We start from the raw sequence: 22703 nt of genomic DNA, 5'->3' as shown, positions 1-22703 counted from the left end.
ACCATAACCGCAAACAATCGTATCGGTATTTAATTAATAGCTTGTCACGTGATCAAAACAGTAAAGTTAATAATTACATACCTTCAGGCCCTTTTATAAAAATTTCAAAATCCTTGTAATCCTTGTAATCCTTGTAATCCTTGTAATCCTTGTAATCCTTGTAACCCTTGTTATCATTGTAATTCTTGTTACTGGGCCGCGCTCAGCCTGTCATTCCGCCAAATCTTTATGTTAATGAACATAATAGCCTGGGGTCCTCAGGTAAAATTCTTGTAACCCTTGTAACCCTTGTTATTATCCTTGTAATCCTTGTAACCCTTGTAATCCTTGTAATCCTTGTAATCAATGCAATCCTTGTAATCCTTGTAACCCTTGTTATCCTTGTAATCCTTGTAATCCTTGTAACCCTTGTAACCCTTGTTATTATCCTTGTAATCCTTGTAACCCTTGTAATCCTTGTAATCCTTGTAATCAATGCAATCCTTGTAATCCTTGTAACCCTTGTTATCCTTGTAATCCTTGTTATCCTTGTAACCCTTGTAACCCTTGTAATCCTTGTAATCCTTGTAACCCTTGTTATCCTTGTAATCCTTGTAATCCTTGTAATCCTTGTAACCCTTGTAACCCTTGTTATCCTTGTAATCCTTGTAATCCTTGTTATGCATGCGAGCTTTTATTTTCAAAAATGGTTTAGGATAGATTTACTAATTAATGAGTTATTGATACATGTTACGTATCACAAATATCAGAGATATTATGGATACACCATGAAGGAGCACCTATGCGCGGCGTTAGTAAATTTACAAGTTCGCGCGAAAAATAGTCTTATTTTCCTGGCGCTTTGTTCTCGCGCCGGGAGTGACAGAAGATGAATCCGAGATTTTGGAAACATTTGAGACAACTTCTAATACATGTTTTTCGGCTGTATATGTCCGTGAACTGAGTGGGATTTGCCCTGGTATGATAGAGGGGCATGTGTACTAACATTTTCAGTCTCCTGGGAAATATTCCCTGATTCATGGAATGAATCAAATGAACATAAAATGAACATTTTCTTTTCACTCGCCTGAATTAAACTAAAACCGATTGGAATCGAACGGTATTGATACCAGGAGTGTCCCTGAGAAGTTTGGTGTGCCTAGCATGTTCAGAAAGAGCTCTGGGGCAATATTTCCATTTTGGTTTCAGAGTAGTTGAGATGGTGGAAACATTTGAGACAAATTTGAAAACATGCTTTTGCAGCCGTATTTATGCTTGTACTGACTTGGAATCTATCTGGTATGGTAGAGGGACACATGTACTAACAATTCCAGCCATTTAGAAGTGCAAAATTCTCCCCTGGTTCATGGTATGAACGAAATGAACACAAAATGAACATTTTCCTAGAATCCCCTGAATTGGGCTAAAACCGATTGGAATCGATCGGTATTGATACCAGGAGTGTCCCTGAGAAGTTTGGTGTGCCTGGGCAATGTTTCCATTTTGGTTTCAGAGTAGTTGAGATGGTGGAAACATTTGAGACAAATTTGGAAACATGCTTTTGCAGCCGTATTTATGCTTGTACTGACTTGGAATCTATCTGGTATGGTAGAGGGACACATGTACTAACATTTCCAGCCACTTAGAAGTGCAAAATACTCCCCTGGTTCATGGAATGAACGAAATGAACACAAAATGAACATTTTCCTAGAATCCCCTGAATTGGGCTAAAACCGATTGGAATCGATCGGTATTGATACCAGGAGTGTCCCTGAGAAGTTTGGTGTGCCTAGCATGTTCAGAAAGGGCTCTGGGGCAATGTTTCCATTTTGGTTTCAGAGTAGTTGAGATGGTGGAAACATTTGAGACAAATTTGGAAACACGCTTTTGCAGCCATATTTATACTTGTTCTGACTTGGAATCGGACGAGAAAAGCCACCGCTCTAAGAGAGATTTTCTACATTGTCAACATTTCTGAGTTCAAAATATTTTAGATTTCAATGTAGTGTTATGAATTATAATATATTAGAAAGCTAAGATTTTTTTTTCTTCATTTAAAGCTTTTTCATTTTAATTGTTTGTAATTATTTTGATTAAAATAAGACAGTTTTTCATTGTTTTAAATCAGATCCGAATCATATAAATCAATAATCAAAATTCAATAATAATAATTTAACGCAAATAGCAAATTGTAGCAGTTACAGGTATGTAGCAATGTGAGGGAAGGAGCAGTTACAGGTATGTAGCAATGTTAGGGAAGGAGAAGTTTTAGGTATGTAGCAATGTTAGGGGAGGAGAAGTTTTAGGTATGTAGCAATGTTAGGGAAGGAGCAGTTTTAGGTATGTAGCAATGTTAGGTAAGGGGCAGTTTTAAGTATGTCTAGCTTAGGTAGATCATGTAGCTCACTCAATTAATCCCATATTTGGTCAAATAGGATAATAGGGACGCAAAATATGCGTCCCTCCAAAAAGCCCGATTTCCTTCATTGTATGCCCCTTTTTCCGCCTTCGGCGGCGCGCGCTTCGCGCGCGAAAAGTGGCATGCAACGTATGTCAAATGAGTTACACTTACAATAGCTGTTAGAATTTGTGTGATATCCTTTATCCAATATATACATTCTATAGAAATAATAACTATTTTATAACCCACAAAAAGATACAAAATCATGTAGCCAACAAATAAAAATGTTGTTGGCATGGGAAATTTTTGCATGAAAATTACAATTGACAATGTAGTTACTTGTAGCGCGATGCACTACTGGGTCGCGCGTGCATCAAATAATGCTTCTCGCAACCACACGTATGCAGATCGGCGAGATGTGAAGGATTGACATCGTGAATCAATGTAGTTACTAAAGTTTTATAATTATAAGTTACATAATTATGATAATGTATGCCTTTGTTTTCAAAATGAAGCTACTAAATTGATTCATTCTTGAAGGGGAAGTGACTTTCTTTAATATTACCTTTGTAGCGTGATGCGTTACTGGACCGCGCCGTGCACTCAATCATGCTTCTCGTAACCACGTAGTTACATCTAGTCTGCAAAATGCGCTACTACTATACTAGACTGGGCCTCGCCTTGACCATTGTTAATGATCTGGCCCGGCGCGCGCTACTTCGTAGCACTTGCCATCGGGCATTTCGAGAAGAAAGCGGCGCGCGCTACTTCAAAGAAATTTAGACGAGTAACATCCGTCAAGGCCTCGCCGAGCTGCGAAGACAGAAGAATTGACAAATAAATATTACCTTCGATATTCAATATTACCGGCCGATAATTATCGGCGATAATTTCCCAAAAATCGTTATCGATTATCGCAAAAATTTTTACCGAGGACCTCAGGCTATCATGTTTATAAACCGAATAAAGATTCGGCGGAATGATAAGCTGAGCGCAGCCCAGTAACAAGTAACATTTAACAAAATACTGCGAAATGTCTCGTCGAAAAGCATAAAAGTGCAGCATTTGAATTTTGCGCCTCATAGTGCACTTTTTTCATAATGACCCGCCGCGCACGAAGTGCGCGGCTCCCCCTGTATCGTCAGGACGATAGTGAAACGACCGTGGGGGTCGCAACGTGATACAAAAAAGAGTTTGAGACTTATGGTTTTTGTAACATGTTCCTTTTTTAAAAGTAACGTTACCTTCCCAGGAGGAAAATTCAAAACAACGTAATTGTTGCGCTCCTACTAAATCGCTCGCCCAAATTTTAAGAAAATTCTTGTGAAAAGGCCCTTTGGGCATGAAAGTGATCTGGATCGGTGTATTTTTGGACGCTGATTCCGAATCACCCCTCATGACGTATGGTTAAAACTTAAAATGCTTCCCTGGAGAGTTATGGGCAAAAAACCGTTTTGGTCACGTGACAGGCTAGTAAAATACGAATTCGATTGTTTAGGGCACGGGTTAGGGTTAGGGTTGTGGTAAGGGTTATGGTTAGCTTCGGGGTTATGGTTAGGGTTAGGGTTGGGATTAGGGTTTATGTAAAACCGTTTTGTACGGCTGCAAAACCATAAAAACCAAAGTCACGTGAAATTTTTGGGCGAGCAAATTAGTAAAAGCCTAATTGTTGAGTTAACAATTTCCAGAAAAGTCCCATTTCGGGCCGATCAAAAGTTTGCAACTTTAACTTTGCAGATTCCTGTACACTGTACTCTGGTTGGCTGAATTGTGTCACGTGGTAGCTGCTTGAACATTGGAATGCGCCACGCGTGCAAATCATGCTTGTTGTCGCGCGCGAGGTCTAGCCTTCTGTTTAAATTAAACCAACTCTAGTACCACCACCAGCCGGTAACTTTTCCTGGGAATCGTGTGCAGTTATTATAAATATTTGCAATTTGACAGATATATGATCAATGATAGTAGTTTAAATTTTTTCCGTTTTTTGGGGAGAAACTACTTTGTATGTTGTATACCTTTTCCGAGATATCAACAAGATGACCAACGTGTTTAAAATGTCATGTCTGGTCATAAGATTGGTATCACATCGTGATCCCACGGTCGTTTCACTATAGTGTAGAGTTTCAACGATACAGGGGGAGCCGCGCACCCGTGTGCGGCGGGTCATACAACGTATGACAACATAAAATGTAATGAACAATTTTCTAAGATTGCAGATGTTATTTGTCATACGTTGTATGACCCGCCGCGCACGAAGTGCGCGGCTCCCCCTGTATCGTCGAAGACGATACACAATAGTGAAGCGACCGTGGGGGTCACCACGTGATACAAAGATGTTATTAAGTAAAATACAATTTTTTAAAATATAATACAATTTATATTTTCCACAGAAGAATCAATACATATTGAATTATAAATATCCGATAATTCCATTAATAATCATTAAAAATTGCTTTGTCATTTGTAAAATCAAAAACGAAAATCCGCACGCTGAACGCGCGCGGCATCTTTTCTGCAGCTGCCTAACTTGTAGCCGCTATCATTGACCATTGTTAATGGTCTGGCCCGGCGCGCGCTACTTCGTAGCACTTGCCATCGAGAAGAAAGCGGCACGCGCTACTTCGAAGAAATTTAGACGAGTAACATTCGTCAACCGCTATCATCAAAGCCGCCGCGCGCGCCAGGTGCTGGGGTGCATTCTCATTGACAATTAAACTTGGTAAAAGATATCTATATACAATTCCTAAATTAAATCAATAATCATGTTAGTATGAGTATTACAGAGCCTTTGTATATATTGGGAGAAACTCCATCAATTTCTAGAGTCCTCTTCCGAGATATCAACAAGATGGTCAACGTGTTTAAAATGTCATGGCTGGTCATAAGATGTGGTGAACAATTTTCAAAGATTGCAGATGTTATTACATAGCCTTTGTATGAAGATTTGATTTTCTTGTTTGAAGAGGCAGCATTTGCCCTCTCCACTCTGAATTCGCATCAGCTAGTATCAATAGCTCTAAATAAAATAAGATCACTAAATGGGGAACAGAATTTCACTAAAAGGCATCCTGAGGACATAACTTCTCTGTCATGTCAACGCCTAGATTTAATTACAGAGCTAGCTGGACCTAAGGTGAATTACATTGTTCACCCATTAACAGAATAATTGGCAGCACAGCTTTCTAGAGGAGAAACAATTGTTCCAGCCAACTGCAAGTACCGCCTTGAGAATATTAATTTGTCTTTTTGTCAAGGACAGAGTATCGATATTTTCGAAAATGTGTTTGACATTCTTTTAAAACGATTGATGTTCTTTGAAGGTATATGGACCTGGATGTGGGCCAATAAAGATACCATGATGAATAAATGTACCCCAAAATTCCTAAATGCAGTGAATGAGACCAGAATTAAGAGAAACTGGCATGCAATCCATCAAAATGACAAACATATCCTTGATTTTGAACCCATATCAGTGTATTCAAAGGCTTTCTTTGAAGAAGTCAAGGAATGTACAAATCTTTGCTCATCAGATGACTGTGTTCCAGGGTGCCGATGGTTTGAAGTTGTAATGGATGGTTCAGATGGTGTGGCTAGAGATGATATTCATCATATTTTCACTCTTGGAGGTGCGAGACAAAAAACATTGTTGATATAAACAGTCTAGATCTTTAATACTTTCAACACTACTATATAACAAATAATTTGAGGACCCCGAAACTTCTGAGTTATACATCATAAAAGATTTTATATCTGTCTCCATCCTCCCAAAAGAATGGTAGATCCCGATCAAAACTCAGAGGGGCTGGACTCCTCAAATCATGTCTTACAGGGGCAACATGACAATGGTAATGATAATGACAATGATGATAGTGCCAGCCCCCCTTGTTTTGTTGTGAACGATCCACGTATGTTAGCTGCTGATGGAATCTGCAGAAACTGCTCGTTTGATTCTAAAGGAGAAGTGGTATGTTGTTATGAATGTAAGAGCAATTTTCACGCTACTTGTTATGAATTAAAGGACGGTAAACGTGTTAACTTTCCTGATAATGTATGCTCCCCGTCCTTACTGAAATCTTTCAATGCTAACACTGAATCAAAACAGAAAGGTAAACGTTTTGGAAGTTTCCTCTTCCATTGTGACTCTTGTGTTACATTAGCAAACCTGAGAAACGCTGCTGATTTAAAAACCCATGTACACACCCTTGAAACAAAAATGTCAAAACTAGATGCTGACATAGACACCATTAAAAATCTCTTGTTAAATCCTGCCACTCTTCATGGATTAAGTTTGACCGCAGGAAACGGTTCCATATCACCAACCCTTTCACCAGTTAATAATAACCATGAAACTGGTGGCTCTAATGGTGTTGTCGAAAATCCCTGGCGTGACAGCAGCAGAGTAGAAAAACTGAGGCATCCAGCTTCAGTAATAGTCTCTGAAGGGGGAGAAAAAGTTCCATTATCTGACCTTAAAACTATTATCACAGAAAATAACATTTTTGTAGATAATACCTTCGAAAACAAGAAAGGTGAGACAGTAATCACCACATCTAGTCAAGCTGATCGAACAAAGCTAGTTCAATCTATCTCCAAAAAATTTCCCAAATCTGATCTCAAGCAACCTATAACCAAATTGCCTACGATATCCATTTCCGGGATTAGAGATGAAATCAATCCCGATGATCTCTTTGAAACCATTATGAAACTTTACCCTGACATCAAGTCCCTCATTGATTCTGGTGAAACATTCTCTGTACTCTCAGTCCGCAAACAACGAAATTATCAAACAGAGAAACCACTGTTTCAAGCTTCTGTTAGAGTGAGCAATGCCATAAGGAAGCTAATTGAAAATCGTGACAATTTCCTATCGTTAGGTTTGTACCGCTGCAAGGTGTATGATCACTTTTACATCAAACGATGTAATAAATGCCAAAAGTTTGGTCATTACTCAGCCCAGTGCCAAGCATCTAACCATGTCTGTGCTCATTGCACTGAAGATCATGAAACTAACTCATGTACAAATAAAGACACACATTCCTTTCAACCCTCCTGTGCTAACTGTAAAAATTCTAAGAGAACTGATGAACAGTACACACACTCAGCCACAGATAGATCATGCCCAGCCTATATCTCTGAACAGCACAAGCTTAAGCATTCAATCTCATATTACACCCAAAAAAACTGGTGAAGAACAAGACTGGAGTTAAGAGCCTTAGTATGAAATGTGCAAGCTGGAATGTTCGCTCTCTAAACAACAAAGTTGACCATGTTATGAACTTTTTAGAAGATAACAACATATCTATTTTCTTTGTTACAGAAACATGGCTAACTGATGAGAACAACAACACCACTGCAATAATAAAAAACTATGGCTATAAACTTTACCAAGTGTATCGCAAAGACAAATCAGGTGGAGGTGTTGCCATAATCTACAAATCATGTGTTCGTCTAATCAAAGTTTTTGCCAACAATGACGGATCATTTGAGGCAATTAACGCAAAACTGAAACTCGTTGATGGGTCTGTCGTCTTCTGCTCCTGTATCTACCGTCCACCTGGGTCCTTGGGAAATTTTCTCTCTGATTTTGAAGATTTCCTGGCGGATGCATTCTCAAAATACAAGCATTTCTTGCTATGCGGAGATGTTAATATGCACCTAGACAGAATCTCTGCCCATGTGAGCGAGTGGAGCACCATACTATCATCTTTTGGGCTTCATCAACTTGTCTACACACCAACACATTAAAAAGGTCACATCCTTGATCCTGTTATTTCTTCGCACAAAGTAGTAGATCAAACTTCTGTTGAGGTAATGCAAAACATGGCCAAAAGCTTCCCATCCTGTGACCACTATCCGATTATATTTCAGCTTCATAAGCCTCCTGACGTCGACAAATGTGAGAAAGTCATACGCTTTAGAAAGATCAGAGACATAGATCAGGAACAATTTAAAGGTGATTTATCTGTTGCTCTATCTGAGTTGGTTTTTGAAGAAAAGAGCTTCTCTGATGTTGTGACTCAATTTAACAATGGGTGTCAACATATACTAAATGTACATGCTCCAGAATATTCCAAAACCATCAAAGACATTCCCACTGCTCCCTGGTTTGATGGCGAATACAAAGTTGCAAGAGCCGACAGAAGAAAGGCTGAGAAAGCCTGGAAAAAGTCAAGTCTTGACATTGATCATTCTATCTTTGTTCATTTGCGAGAGCACTGTTCAGAGCTGACTCTCAAAAAGAAAAAACTGTTTTTCTCTAATACTTTCCAAAAATACAAACACTCACAAAAGAGCCTTTACAAATTTGTAGACACTTTCCTGGATAAAGAAAAGAACCTCACTTTACCATCTTCAGAAAATCTTCAGGAAACTGTAAATGCCTTTAACCAGTATTTTACTGAAAATATTGAGAAAATCCGAACATCATTTCCCAACACTACTGTAACTAATAGTTCTCCAAACTTCAATGGCCAGGCATTATCTGAATTTAGAAAAGCTACTATTTTTGAAGTAAGAGAATTGATCAAAGAATCTGGCATCAAAACCTCATCGATTGATCCACTACCTAAAGAACTCTTGTCAGAGCACCTTGAGCTAATCCTCCCTACCCTTTGTGATATTATCAACGTTTCTCTTTCAACCGGAAGTATGGAGGGAATTAAGTTAGCACATCTCACTCCCCTGATCAAAGGAGATTCCCTAGACACTGAGAACTTAAAGAATTATAGACCCATCTCTAATCTTACATTCATCGGTAAACTCATTGAGCGCTTTGTATTAAAATGCCTCAATGAACATCTAGCCAAGAATAATCTCAACATCGACCACCAGTCTGGTTACAAAAAGCATCACAGCACAGAAACACTCCTCATTACCATAGTCAATGACCTCCTCGTAGCCACTAATGAAAACACAGCAACAGTTGTAATGCTTTTAGACCTGAGTGCTGCATTCGACACAGTTGACCATATCAAACTGATCAATATATTGAAGTGTGAGATTGGGATTGCGGGAACAGCCTTGAAATGGTTCACCAGCTTCATCCGTGGTCGTTGTCAAAAAGTCAAGATAGGTGACCTAGAATCTGAAGAAATTGTAATAAAGTTTGGTGTCCCACAGGGCTCTGTCCTTGGCCCTGTGTTGTTCAATATCTACATCAGCTCAATTTACTCTTCTGTAAAATCAAAGCAATTTCTGATCCATGGCTATGCTGATGATCACCAGATCTACAAGTCATTTTCATCCGCTACAGAATATCAAGTCCTCAGCGAAGACCTGCCCTCCTGTTTTAGAGAAATCGAGGCCTGGATGACGAATCACTTCCTTCTTCTGAATCCAACTAAAACTGAAATTATAGTTTTTGGTTCAAAACGTTTGTTGTCAGAATTAGAAATTGGTGGTGTCTTCCTAAAATCTTCTGTCTGTATAAGACTTGTTAACGTTACCAAAAACCTTGGCTTTACATTGGATTCCTCTCTGACTCTAAATCCTCAGATAAAGAAGCTTAAAGCTGCAAACTGCCACAAGATGCGGAATATTGCAAAGATGAAACCATTCCTCTCTGAAGATCAAATGCAAATCATCGTACAATCTCTTGTTATTAGTTCCCTTGACTACTGCAATGCACTTTACTATGGTACTAATCATTCTGTTTTGAAACAGCTACAATCTCTGCAAAACAGAGCATGTCGCTTAGTTAAAGGTCTAAAGAGGAGAGAAGAAGTTGAGCCCTACATAAAAGAACTTCATTGGCTCAAGGTACAAGAACGTATTGAATTTAAAATACTCCTGCTAACTTTCAAACTGCTCCATGGACTAGCACCTTCATACCTGTCAAACCTTGTCAAGTACAATCCCAGTGGTGGCAGAGATGTGTCTCTTCATTGCCCTATAAACAGCCCACCAAGAGCCTTCTCTTCATCTGCTCCAAGATTATGGAACAACCTTCCTCAAGAAATTAGGAAATGTGTAAACATCAATGACTTTAAGGGAAAACTAAAAGCTCATCTGTTTAGAAAGTCCTTTGATATGTACTGAGTAAATAATACATTATCAGAAGATTTTTAAAATCTTCATCCTTTAGCAGGTCAATTTTACGCTTTAAATTAAATTATTTTAGGCTACTAATTTTTCAGGATTTTCGGGCAACATTCGAGATATTATTCTTTTCCGTGTTTCACTGTGTCTGCCAACAAAATTGTAGTGTAGGTCAGAAAAGGAGGCTCTATCCCGGGACACCAACATTTTTTGGGTTGGCACCCAGGAGAAAGCTGCCTTATTCTTTGTATTTTGTCTCAAGTATTTTAGCATCTTCTACCACTCTGTTTATTTCACCGTCTCTAGACTTGTATGTTGCCCAGATAATTTGACATGACTGTATTGGATTTTCTGTAACATCAGTTACTGTTCTGCAGTAAGCTTTTTTAATAATTTTGTATTGTATATTGAAGTATTCAGATTGTTTGTATATTTGGAGTCTATAGAATTTCTATAGAATTTTTATAGAATTTTTAATATTTTAGGGAATTTCATTCTTATTATCCTGATTTTTACATTTGATAGGCTGATGAGTTTCATACTGTGATTTCTTGCAGTCATCATCCTTTCCTCAAGTCCTCTGTTAGAAAACCTGCTAAGCCTGCTTGTTAGGTGCATCTGCCTTATCTAGTCACGATTTTATTTACAGTTTTTAACGTCTGTTTTCTGAACAGTTTCTTGTTTCACCTAAGGCAAAGATGCACACTCTCGTTAACTTAAGTATCATTTACAGCTGAGCATAAGGGTTAAATTTAAATTATTTAACCTTTTGGTGCTGTATAAAAATAACATTAATTTATTATTATTATTATTATTAACTTGGAGCCACAAGGCCAAGGGTAAAAATTTTTGATTGTTAAGGGAATTTTTTGAATTCTTAAAGGGTTGATTTTATATAGGGTCATTGCTATATTATGTGTATATTATTTAGTTGCACAATATTATAGTATATTGTTTGAATAATTTACCTTCATTTAAAAAAAAATTATTTTCACTCCTGGATCAACAATCACATCCTTCAAATACCCTAAAATGAAAACTTTTTCTAAGGAAGGAAATTGTGGATTTATTTAAAAAACTATTGCTGGTAACGATGGTATTAAAATGGTCCTCTGTACTGACTCCACTTATTGCCCGCCATATTCTATCCACTATCACAGCAAATTCAAAGCAAAAGATATATGTATTTTTGTGCACAATTTACGGAACGTGGTGTTTCTACTTCTAGAATTCCAATCAGTTGGTGTGAAAGACCTATAAAACGAAATGGTGTACTTGTAGATTTGAGCTTTTTGCCAGTTTGTGGTTATGAGGTTGGAAAGTATTACCAATTTATTGTAATGTTGCCAAACTTACCAGATTATTTAATTGACGACGTAAATGATGATGAAGTGGACGATAAGTCTGATGAGGACGATGTGTCCGATAAGTTAAGATAATATTCCATTTTAAATTACTATCTTACTTACAATTCAGAGAATTCTTTTTGTTTGTACGTACACTGTACAACCGCCCATGTGCAAATCAGATGAGAAATAAGAATTTAGGTAACAACCAAAACGTTCCATAGCAATGGTGTTTTAATGCACACATGCACATGCAAAGATTTTTTTAATGTCATTTTGATCGGTTTTGTGGTAAGTGTTTTACATTAAAATCGGCTGTATCTTCGGTTGGGATGGATATTCTTTGATGCGATTAAAACTTTCTTTCAAAGAATACTTCTAGCTTCGTCCCTGTTACCACGGGCTTTCTAGTATTATAATAAATTGATTTTAATAAACACATAATATCCATTACAAGAGCTGTGATGACAGGATAAAAAGAGATTATTTTATAGAATATGAATAAACCGGTTGCAGTTTTTATGTTGATTCTTGAATGTGTATTTTTCATCAATTGACATTTAAATGTGCTATTCTCACATCGGTTTTGTTGCATTATTCAAGAAAAAGTTTTATTTTCAGCTACCAAAATATCAATGTTTAAAAAACCTTATTCAGAACCACATTACACCCATTGATACTCCCTGTTGTTTGAAATTACTAACACCAACACCCCAATTAGTATGTCTTCTTCAAACAGCCACACAATTCTTTTAGTGCAGCCTTCTCACAAACCTACTTCCAGAACATACTGTGACTTTGAAACTCTAACAGAGGCTTTAGAAGGAGGTAGTTATATATAATGCTAGTTTTCATTACCAAACTTATTGTCGTTAAGTGTGATTTGGAAATATTATCGGAGCATTTTTATTCATATTATCCACCAGCATCGTAAGGTCATTCGGCAAACTTTCTTTGAAATAAAATGATGTATTTGTGTAACAATTTGAAAGTTTATTCATTAAAAAATACCATAGCTCGACTCCAAAATGTACACTTTAAAATGTGAACAACTTAAACAATGTTTAAACATTTCAGTTTGTAAGATCTATGAAGAGCATCTCAAAGAGCTGAACCCCTCTTCCCTCTCCATAACTTACGATATCAGTCAACTATTCGATTTCATTGATGATCTCTCAGACATGGCCTGTCTTATATTTAACAGGTTTGTCACTTTGTCAAGTTCTTTGTCAAGTTCTTTGTCACTTGTGTGCGCTTTTTGTGGGATTTTGAATTTTACGTTTTTCACTGAACACCATATGAAGTATGATTTTATCATCGCAATCTCAGTGGTGCTTATGTTGAGATCAAGTTTATTTTTAAAAACATCAATTCTTACTCACTTTTTTTTGCAGAGACCAGAGAACTTATGAACCTAAAGACAAAGAATGGATTAAAGAAAAGATATATGCTCTACTGAGAAAGCAAGCTGGAAAATAATCACCCCAAAACCAGTACTTAATATTAAGTTATTTGACCCGGAGTCTGAACTTACAAGATCTTCCTGAACCACCTCGCTGAGGCAGAATTTTTATTGATTGTTGAGACGTTTATTTGAAGTTTTAGTCGGCTACCTTCTTGCTGAATATTTTCTGTGTCAATCTTGATATTCAGATTCGTTCCAAGGGTTAAATTGAATTAAATAAAGCCAGCAGAAGATTATTGCCATCATTCCCCCTACATTCTTCTTCTGAGTCTAACAAAGCTCAGTTTTCTACCATCCTCCTTTGTAAAATCAGGGTTACTTAAATTAGCCGGATATTACATTATAATGTTACATGCTTGTAGTAGCAACGCTAATCTTATTACAATTGTTGATATAAAATCTATAAATTTTAATCGTTCAGTTCAAATTGGTTTGTTAATCACTGCTTTCTAACAAAGATAACAACTAAAATTGATAATCTGTTCTAAAAGTGCAGTGATTCACACTTATTTAAATGTCGATTTTTGTCACTAAGCTTGATCAATAAGTTTTATAAATAACAAGAATTTCGCCGCGGTAACACCACGCACGATCAAATTTCCCTACTGCATACAATTTAATTGTTCTACTTTATTGTATCCCAGAGTGGTGTTTGGCGCATGTAGTATGTACAATGTAATAAACGTTTATATTATATTAGGCGTGCAGAACTTGAAAAATCCTGCGCGCATCTGAGGTGTCGCCGTCGATCTGTATGTGGTTTGGTTGTAGATCATTTCATACTTTGCGCGGTTTTGTTTCGTGTTAATAATAACGATATGCGTATCATGTCACGTCATATTACTGCATCGTATGCCAACTTATTGACTGTAATAAAATATGCTGTCTCGTCTTAGTTATTATTTGTATCTAACATAAACTAATACATTTTGATTCTTACTCGACACATCACAGCACCATCGACTTTCGAGCCTTTTATTTGATATAGGATTCTTTAAAAGCATTCCAAAATCTTGATATTATAGTTGCTTCTTGAATGTAACTGTGCAGTAACATTTGTTCTCAACTATGTATTCCAATGCTTTCTACCATTCAGTGTCGATTAACTGTTAAATAATCAGCCCACAGCCACGAGTTTATCAGCTGACATCATAATTTTATTTGTTTTGACTTGCTGAATTTTATCACTCGGTAATTTATTAAGCTTGTTTCACACAAATAACTCCTATATTGATGATTGATCCGTTTGTAACAGTCGTCAAGCACCAAAAACTGGTTGCTATGCCTGTAATTAATTAACTCATAACCAGCGTCGCGCGCGCAAAATAGACTCCTTTTATACACATAATTATAGGGGAGTGGTCTATATTGCGAAGGAGCAGACTTTTGTCGACACCGTAGGACCGTCGGGCCACCTCATATATCCAAACCCGATTACTTATTCCCTACGATCTTTTTGCCTTCGGCAAGAGTAGGGAAAAAAATTCATCAAAACTTAAGCAAACTATTGACTAATTAAAATGTAACTAATTGAATAACTAACTGTTTGGTAGGATGATCAGGTAGATAAGCAAACTATTAACTAATTTAAATGTAACTAATTGAATAACTAACTGTTTGGTAGGATGATCAGGTAGAGAGAGATCAGACAGTATGATCGGGGGGTTGTTTATCTACAATCACAAGGGGGAGATCCTTATCTCCAGGATCTACAGAGACGACATCGCGTTAGTTCCTTTAGCTGTATTAGCATTGTGTGTAGTCAGACATTCTCTTAATTGAATGATTTAATAGCCGAACAACTACGTGTCATTTGTGTATTTAATAAGTCGTGCTTCTAACAACTCGTCTTAAAGTTCATGTTTTTTTCAGGAGAAATGCGGTGGACGCGTTCAGAGTAAACGTTATCCACGCTCGATCACAGATAAGATCACCTGTAACTAACATAGCCCGTACCTCTTTCTTCCACCTCAAGAAATCTAATATCTGGATCACTGCTGTTACTAGACAGGTAAGTTATGAGTTGGTTATTTATGTTAATTACTTAATTAATTAACTTAAATAATTATGTATTGTCCATAACTAGGGTGGCCTGCTAACAGAACCATGATCTGCCTTGATTCATCCTTCAGCACAGAGAAAAGCTCCTTTTTTTATACATTATGATTACAGAGGATCTGATATTTAGATATATATTGCTGTGCTGTAAAAATTGACTTTATTTATTTATTTATTTATTTATTTATTTTTTTAATTATTTAATTACTAGTTAGTTATTAGTAACGGAAAATTTCACTTGCTTTCAGGGTAAACCGTGAAACTGAAAGTTTACTGGACAAAGAAAAAATATTAGCTTGTAAATTGTAGATCATAGAATATCGATGTATTACAAAATACCTAAAACCATTACAGTTATTCGCTGATTAAATATTTTATCCGTTAGTTATTTATTGGTAATACATTATGTTTAAAATTTTAATGAAAAAAACTTGAACCAACGCTTTAAATAAGAAATTACGTGGCCTCCTTTAATAGTTTTGAATCAAATCTAACAAATAATTATATTACAAAACAAGTCACACAAGTCTGTAGCAATCAAAAATATTTGTATCACAAATAATCGCTACAGTCTCCAATACATTGCCATCAAACTGGAGTGTGTTGTCCTTTTGACTGGCAAGTGTTATTAGCTGTGTTCACCTTGTTCATCATCTGTAGTTACATTGGTGTTTCTCCAGAGAACTTGCAGTCTCGACAAAAGGAATTTCCTAAAACTTGTTATCGTCAAAGTGTATATAAAAAAGTTTGACATAACGTTAAGCGTTGACACGTAGTTGCTTACTCTATGGAGATAAAATTGAAATGGGCCTGTAGGGTCACCACCGGTGAAAGGTTTACTGATGAAGTAAACAGAATTGGGTAAAGATGAGATGCAGTAGACAGCAGCAGTGAGAGCTACAGTTAAAGCTCCTTGCCAGGGTACTGTTCCCTTGACTTGCCTTGCAGATTTCCTCGCGTCATACAGGTATTTCAGTGTAGGAATTGTCGTGGCAACGACAATGATGTTGGGTAGAAATGTAGATATTACTGCGATGGGGGTGATCAGATTTTTAAAGACTTCAGCATTAAACCCATAAGCACAATTATAGGTGGTGTAGTCAAATACTACATCATCCTTATCCAGAATCAAGAAAAGTAGTGGAATGACAATAGGAACTATCCAAATGGTGATGCAGGCTAGGTTTACTTTCCTTGTCGTCCAATTAGCTGCTTGACGAGGGTATTTGAGGAGAATTAACTTGCTGGAAGTGAGAAATGCTATTAGTAACAAGCCTGTTACGTGACTGTTGTACTTTAAATAAACTTGAAGATTGCACAGTGTTTCCCCTAGGATCCAACCGTTAGCGAAGAGCGAGATCGTTGTCGGGAATACTCGGCTAGTTGAGATTGCAAGATCAGAGACAGCAATGTGTTGGATTATAATGACTATAAACTTGTTGATTTTGAAAGCGTCTTTATGAAAGGATGCCATCAGGATCAGGGTATCTCCAATAAGAGACGAGAGAAGCACGAACAAGTTATAGCAAGCCCAGGAGTATCTTTCTATCTCACGGTGCATCCCAAATATAGTGTATTCTGTAGAGTTGACCATGGTGGCAGAAAAGAGCAAAATTTGCTGGTGATGCCAGAAGAAAATTACTAAAAAGTTCTCTGAGAGAATCTAGTACTTGTGCAAAAGTTTCGGCAAAGTTCGGAAACTAAAGTTGCAGATTGCAGGAAATAACTTTCCGCTTAACAAAAACAGCACCCGGGAGATAATGGCAATCCTGCAACTGTTCAAGAGGCTCACGTTACTTGACTATATTACGTGAGTGTAGGAGTGGGGACTAAATCTATCCTGAGATGAACTCATGTTTAATGTACTGTGGTATCTTTTTCCAACAAGAAGTGCTCAAGGCCAGATTTGGATGTTTTTAGAATTCTGCAAAAGATAATAATATTCGTTTTCAACGATATTTAGGTACATTTTGTTGCCGGACGTATTCTTTTCTTCTTCCATCAATGTTATTGAGTTTATAGTCCGTGAACGGTGAACTTTCCATCCGTCCACCATTCCAAAATATTGGAGCAAGGGTTAATGCCTTTACAGCTATGATTAGTAAATTTGTTAATATTGAGTACCTGTTGAGGTATACTTGCTAAGTATAATCATATTTTCGCAGGCTTCGGGCATAAAAAGGAGCAGGTCAAAGGAGCCTTTAAAAAAGTATTTGTAGAAAACTACAATAATTAATTAACTAACGATTAATAAAACTACAATAATTAATTAACTAGGATACCCCTTCATTGCATACAGTACTATAACTATAACGATAATACTTTCCCGCAGAACGTAAACGCAGCTATGGTATTTGAGATGCTCCACAAAACCTTAGCTCTGATGACAAGTTACTTTGGTAAAGTCAGTGAGGAGGCTATTAAAAGTAACTTCGTCTTGATCTACGAACTTTTAGACGGTCAGTTCAAGCAGGATACATTTTAAATCAGTGTCATTTTTAATTTTTAATATTTCAAATGAAATAATTTAACGAAAGTTTTATAATAAGTAAGGGTACTAATTCCCGATCTGATTTTTGAGATGAGAGTTCATTAATCGCCATATTTAAAACAATATTTTAACTTCTGTATTATCACTCTATACTAAAGGCTAGCTCAATATCCCTCCGCAGTTTTGTAATACGATCTCCCATGCTGCAGATTAGTTTTGTTGTCTACATATGAATATATGACGAGCATACACAATACACATCTTAAACATTAATTTTAATGTGGGTAAGTTCAATAACTGGAAGACATAATCCTATTTCCTCAGAAATTCTGGACTTTGGGTACCCTCAGAAAACAGACAGCGGAATCTTAAAAACCTTCATCACTCAACAAGGAATCAAGACTACGGTAAGAAATAACTCATTATTTTACAACAACAAGATACAAGGCTAGGTCACTCCCGGTGTTTGGATGGCCTGAGGTACTTATCTCCTTTTCATTAATCCTAAGCCACTCTGTGCCAAGGCACTATACTAGTATGCCTCACAGAGTGCGGAAGAACAGACGAAGATAACGAACCAAGTGACAGGTCAGATAGGGTGGAGGCGGGAAGGAATCAAATACCGGAGAAATGAACTGTTCCTGGATGTACTGGAGAATGTGAACCTCCTTATGAACGCTCAGGGTAAGTCCGAGACACATACATAGTTTACATTTCTGACATTTTGGATATTCTTCACATTTCAATTTAGTGTCATAAACGCGCCCTACCATTGTCAGCCGCAAATAGCTAATTCTCCTTATTAGTAACCTATTAATAACCTATTAATAACCTATTAATAACCTATTAGTAACCCTCCAATACCCGACAGGTAAAGTAAAATAGCTTACTCTCCCTATTAGTAACCTATTAATAACCTATTAGTAACCTATTAGTAACCTATTAGTAACCCTCCAATACCCGGCAGGTAAAGTAAAATAGCTTACTCTCCCTATTAGTAACCTATTAGTAACCTACTAGTAACTTACTAGTAACCTATTAGTAACCTATTAGTAACATATTAATAACCTATTAATAACCTATTAGTAACACTCCAATACCCGACAGGTAAAGTTCTAAGTGCCCACGTTTCTGGTAGAGTCGTTATGAGGTCGTATCTGTCTGGTATGCCGGAATGCAAGTTTGGAATGAACGATAAGATCATCACAGATACCAAAGATAAGGAGACTACAAGCGATGTAGTTGCAAAAAAGTAGGTATAATCTCATGATCTGGTTTTAGGTCTATATTTATTTGATGCCTCTTTTCTCCCTTATACCTTTATACTTCTCTTGCAATTTATTCTTTGTTTACAATCGAGTCAATTACTTTCAGAAAGAATGCAGGGATAGCTATTGACGATTGCACATTCCATCAGTGTGTAAAACTAAGCAAGTTTGAAACTGAACGAAGTATCAGTTTTATTCCACCTGACGGTGAATTCGAGCTTATGAGGTACATAGGTGTTTATGTTATATTATGTTTGTAACAGTGTTATAATAATAATTTTCGGACCACCGATTAACAAAATTAAAAGATGGACTCAAATGATCCGAGCAATAAATTATTAGTTGCTTTTAATTTTTCGCCTACCTTAAGAACGAAAAATTTAGTCTACCATAAATTTAGTCAAACTTTTGACTAAAATTGTTGTAAACCAAATTCCATGCTTATTTAGTCTCAAGACTAAATTTTTCGGCGACTAATTTTAAAGCAGACTCTGCTTTAAAATACTTGAAGTGAACTCCCTTTTTCTTAGACGCTACTTTAAGTATCATAAATTAATGAATTATCTTTTGCAGATACCGAACCACCAAAGACATCAGCTTCCCGTTTAGGATAATTCCTCTAGTACGGGAAATAGGGAAAACTAAAATGGAAATAAAAGTTGTTCTGAAAAGTAACTACAGGCCTGCCTTACTGGGACAGAAAATAGAGGTATATTTTTATTTGATTATTGGCTGATTAAGGGAGCTGATGATATGGGAGTTTTGGAAGTCTCCAACTTTTTTATTTTTGTCTAGCTTTCTCAAAAGTTACACCATAAGCCTACATTTCCATGTTTGATAATCTAAATCATGTAATCTAATACGTTTCATTCAAACTAGACATGATACTGTCCAGGTTAAAATACCAACGCCACAAACGACTGCTGGGGTTAATCTATTTTGCAACAAGGGAAGATCGAAATTCAAATCGTCTGATAACGCGGTAGTTTGGAGGTATGCAATCCTGGAGTATATTTATTCTTTGCATATTTGCAACCAATGCGAGTTTAAATCTGGATTGTTTTGCGGGAACAAAGTAATTTGTTGATTTAGAGGCCTTTGTGGGACAAAAAGTCTAAACATCATTTTCTACTAGCAAATTTTATCGCTTTTCCGTAAAAAGTGCCAGTTAACGCACTTTCACGTATAGTTATTCCGCGCGCGTGATCGATCTCATGCGCGCCACAGCATGATCGACAATAGTTCATTGCGTCAAGTAACCTATTTTGAGTAACCTATTTTAGGTAATCAAATCTATATATCTTAATTAAATACCTTTCAACAACGACAGATGCGGTCTCTGTTCATACTAGACGGGTAACACCTGTGGGTTGTGTTGGCGAACCGAACCCCTACCGCTTACCCAAAGATTAACCCTGATTCTTACCCCTACCATAACCCTTAAAGTTTAAACCAATCCTTACCCAGGCCTCATCCCTAACCCTGTCTCTACTGGTGAGGAGGTCATGATCCGTACTCTGTAGTCCGTCAGAGATTCGGTCCGCTTATATTACCTCTACACCGAACAAGGAACATTCACGAGAACGATTATTTTCAGGATAAAAAGAATGGCCGGATTAAAAGAGGCCCAGTTAACTGCAGAGATTGAGTTGTTACCAAGTACTGAGAACCGAAAATGGCAGCGTCCACCCATCTCCATGAACTTTGAGGTTTTTAGAATAATGCTTGTCCTGTCTATGTTCATAAAACAGTATTCGGTCTCGTCGTGCAGGTCTTCATATTAGCGTTATTATGTATTGAAACGCAATTGTGTCTGTATATAACTGGTTAGTTTTTTAACATCTGTTAACGTCTTGAAAGCATCGCTCTCTTTCGAAGCGTCTTAAAAAATATCGCTCTTGTTTATTTATTGTTTTTGTGCTCTCCATACAAGTAATTTCATACGCTTCTGTTACAAGTCTAGATACTAAAGTGCCTTTAGGCAAATAAGCACCTCATTTGTCTGGCGTTTAGTTTACATAACCGTAATCCTACATTAATAAGCTTACCGTGTCTGTTCACTGTTTAATGTATATTATCCTACATAACCGTGCCTGTTTAATGTCTATAATCCTACATCCTACACTACCCATCCTACATGTTCTAACCCACACATCAGGTAGCATACGCCCCCTCCGGTCTCAAGGTCCGTTACCTGAAAGTGTTTGAGCCCAAACTCGGGTACAGCGACCAACAAACGACTAAATTTATCCGTTACATCGGGCGAGCGGGACTGTACGAAGTGAGAGTGTAGAGGCGTGAGAGCAGGGTTATAGGTGCGGTATAAAGAGTGTGATCTCTCTCTCTTCGTGTTACTCCTTTTTAACGCGGCGTAGGACTCTATCACGTGTAAAACATGTCAACTAGAACTGTTGCCATAGCAACACCATAGCAACTGTTGATTGAGTACTGATCTGAGGTTGTGTACTCGTTGTTTTTTAATCAGCAGACCTAATCTGGTTGATAAAAATCCGATCTGTTACAATTTCCTGATAGAGTCCTAAATGCCGTTGGGTTTGATTTTTGTGTGGTTTGCTTGATTTTGTCTTCTTTTTAACATGGACCGGAAAATAACATGGTATCCTTAGCCCAGTGAACCGCAGCTACCATGTTACCGTAGAATCTGCTGCCTAATATTCGCCATTGGCTCTTTTTTTCGTGTGATTTTGGTAAAATGTAAAAATGTCATTGATTTACGAAAACAAGCAGCGTATTTTTGTTTTAGTGAGAAAAATTCATTAGTGAAGCATTTGAAGCACAGATATTACATAATAAATACTTCAGTAAACTGCTCAACCTCCTACTGTATCAAACTAAATCTCATTTAAAGCTTTATAAATAAACTACAACTATTAGATTATAAACCACTTCCTTCCAGGTCCCCTACGCGCCCTCTGGATTAAAGGTACGATATCTCAAAGTTTTTGAACCGAAGCTGAACTACAGCGACCACGAAACTGTCAAGTGGGTTCGATACATCGGAAGGAGTGGTCTTTACGAGACACGCTCCTAATTAACCAGTTAGTTCATCAATTAGTTAATTAGCTTAGAATTCAATTAACTTTCTTTCAATTTTCATGCAACACAAATATGATCCGATATTGCTTTTTAAATTTTCTGCTTTAAAACACGATTATTATATGCTATGGTCGTAGATTTAGATTAGATCCTTCTTTTCTAGGAGATATCTGCCTTTATCAGTGGCTTTTGAATTAATTTTTCACATTTTTTTTGAGTTTGATAATCATGAATTTTAGTTGGTGAAACAGTTTTGTACTATACTTTATTATTGAATGGTTAAGAATGCAACCACATTTCTTTCAATCGTTTGACAACTTTAATTTAGGCGGGTGATAATCATGATTTACATGCATGTGTTATGTGGTAATATAGAGTAGAGTGTAGAAGTAGAGAATACCTGTTCAGCAATACTTCTTACACCGTCTCATCTTGTTAGACCAGTTTAAATGTTTATTTACTTAATTAAGTATTTTACTTAATTAAGCAATTTAGACTTGATTTTGTTTTATTAGATTAGGGGCGGGACCCTTAGCTATCTTCGTATTTGATACTTGAGTCGATCCATCTCATTTAAAACTCAACTTCATTATCTCTAGCA

General features: G+C 37.0%; 3 protein-coding genes across 5 annotated transcripts; 2 read left to right on the top strand and 1 right to left on the bottom strand.

Moving 5' to 3' along the window:
- Positions 1-257: 257 nt before the first annotated feature.
- Positions 258-665, bottom strand: LOC134813839 (uncharacterized). The gene has a single exon (XM_063821717.1). The coding sequence runs from the start codon at positions 663-665 to the stop codon at positions 258-260; it is 408 nt and encodes a 135-aa protein (XP_063677787.1).
- Positions 666-6064: 5399 nt separating this feature from the next.
- Positions 6065-13652, top strand: LOC134814244 (enhancer of rudimentary homolog). Its single transcript, XM_063822324.1, has 4 exons — positions 6065-6087; positions 12485-12591; positions 12841-12967; positions 13158-13652. Exons 2-4 carry the CDS (start codon positions 12486-12488, stop codon positions 13240-13242), a joined length of 318 nt encoding a protein of 105 aa, XP_063678394.1. The 5' UTR covers positions 6065-6087; position 12485; the 3' UTR covers positions 13243-13652.
- Positions 13653-14773: 1121 nt separating this feature from the next.
- LOC134814243 (AP-2 complex subunit mu-like) lies at positions 14774-22476 on the top strand. Of its 3 annotated transcripts, XM_063822321.1 has the most exons (13): positions 14780-14790; positions 14862-14955; positions 15101-15239; positions 17619-17745; positions 18102-18184; positions 18326-18461; positions 18885-19029; positions 19152-19271; positions 19619-19754; positions 19941-20038; positions 20643-20754; positions 21204-21360; positions 21963-22476. In XM_063822321.1, the coding sequence occupies exons 2-12, from the start codon at positions 14882-14884 to the stop codon at positions 21336-21338; spliced, it is 1305 nt and encodes a 434-aa protein (XP_063678391.1). In that variant the 5' UTR covers positions 14780-14790; positions 14862-14881; the 3' UTR covers positions 21339-21360; positions 21963-22476. The 3 variants fall into 3 exon arrangements, with proteins under 3 accessions (XP_063678393.1, XP_063678391.1, XP_063678390.1); XM_063822323.1 differs by lacking the exon at positions 21204-21360 and having other exon boundaries at positions 14774-14790; XM_063822320.1 differs by lacking the exon at positions 21204-21360 and having other exon boundaries at positions 18314-18461.
- Positions 22477-22703: the final 227 nt, after the last annotated feature.

Source organism: Bolinopsis microptera, chromosome 4 (assembly GCF_026151205.1).
Source record: "Bolinopsis microptera isolate Bmic1 chromosome 4, MBARI_Bmic_1.0, whole genome shotgun sequence".
Lineage (NCBI taxonomy): Eukaryota > Metazoa > Ctenophora > Tentaculata > Lobata > Bolinopsidae > Bolinopsis > Bolinopsis microptera.
The sequence above is the reverse complement of the archived record's forward strand: the minus strand, read 5'-3'. Positions and strand labels throughout refer to the sequence as shown.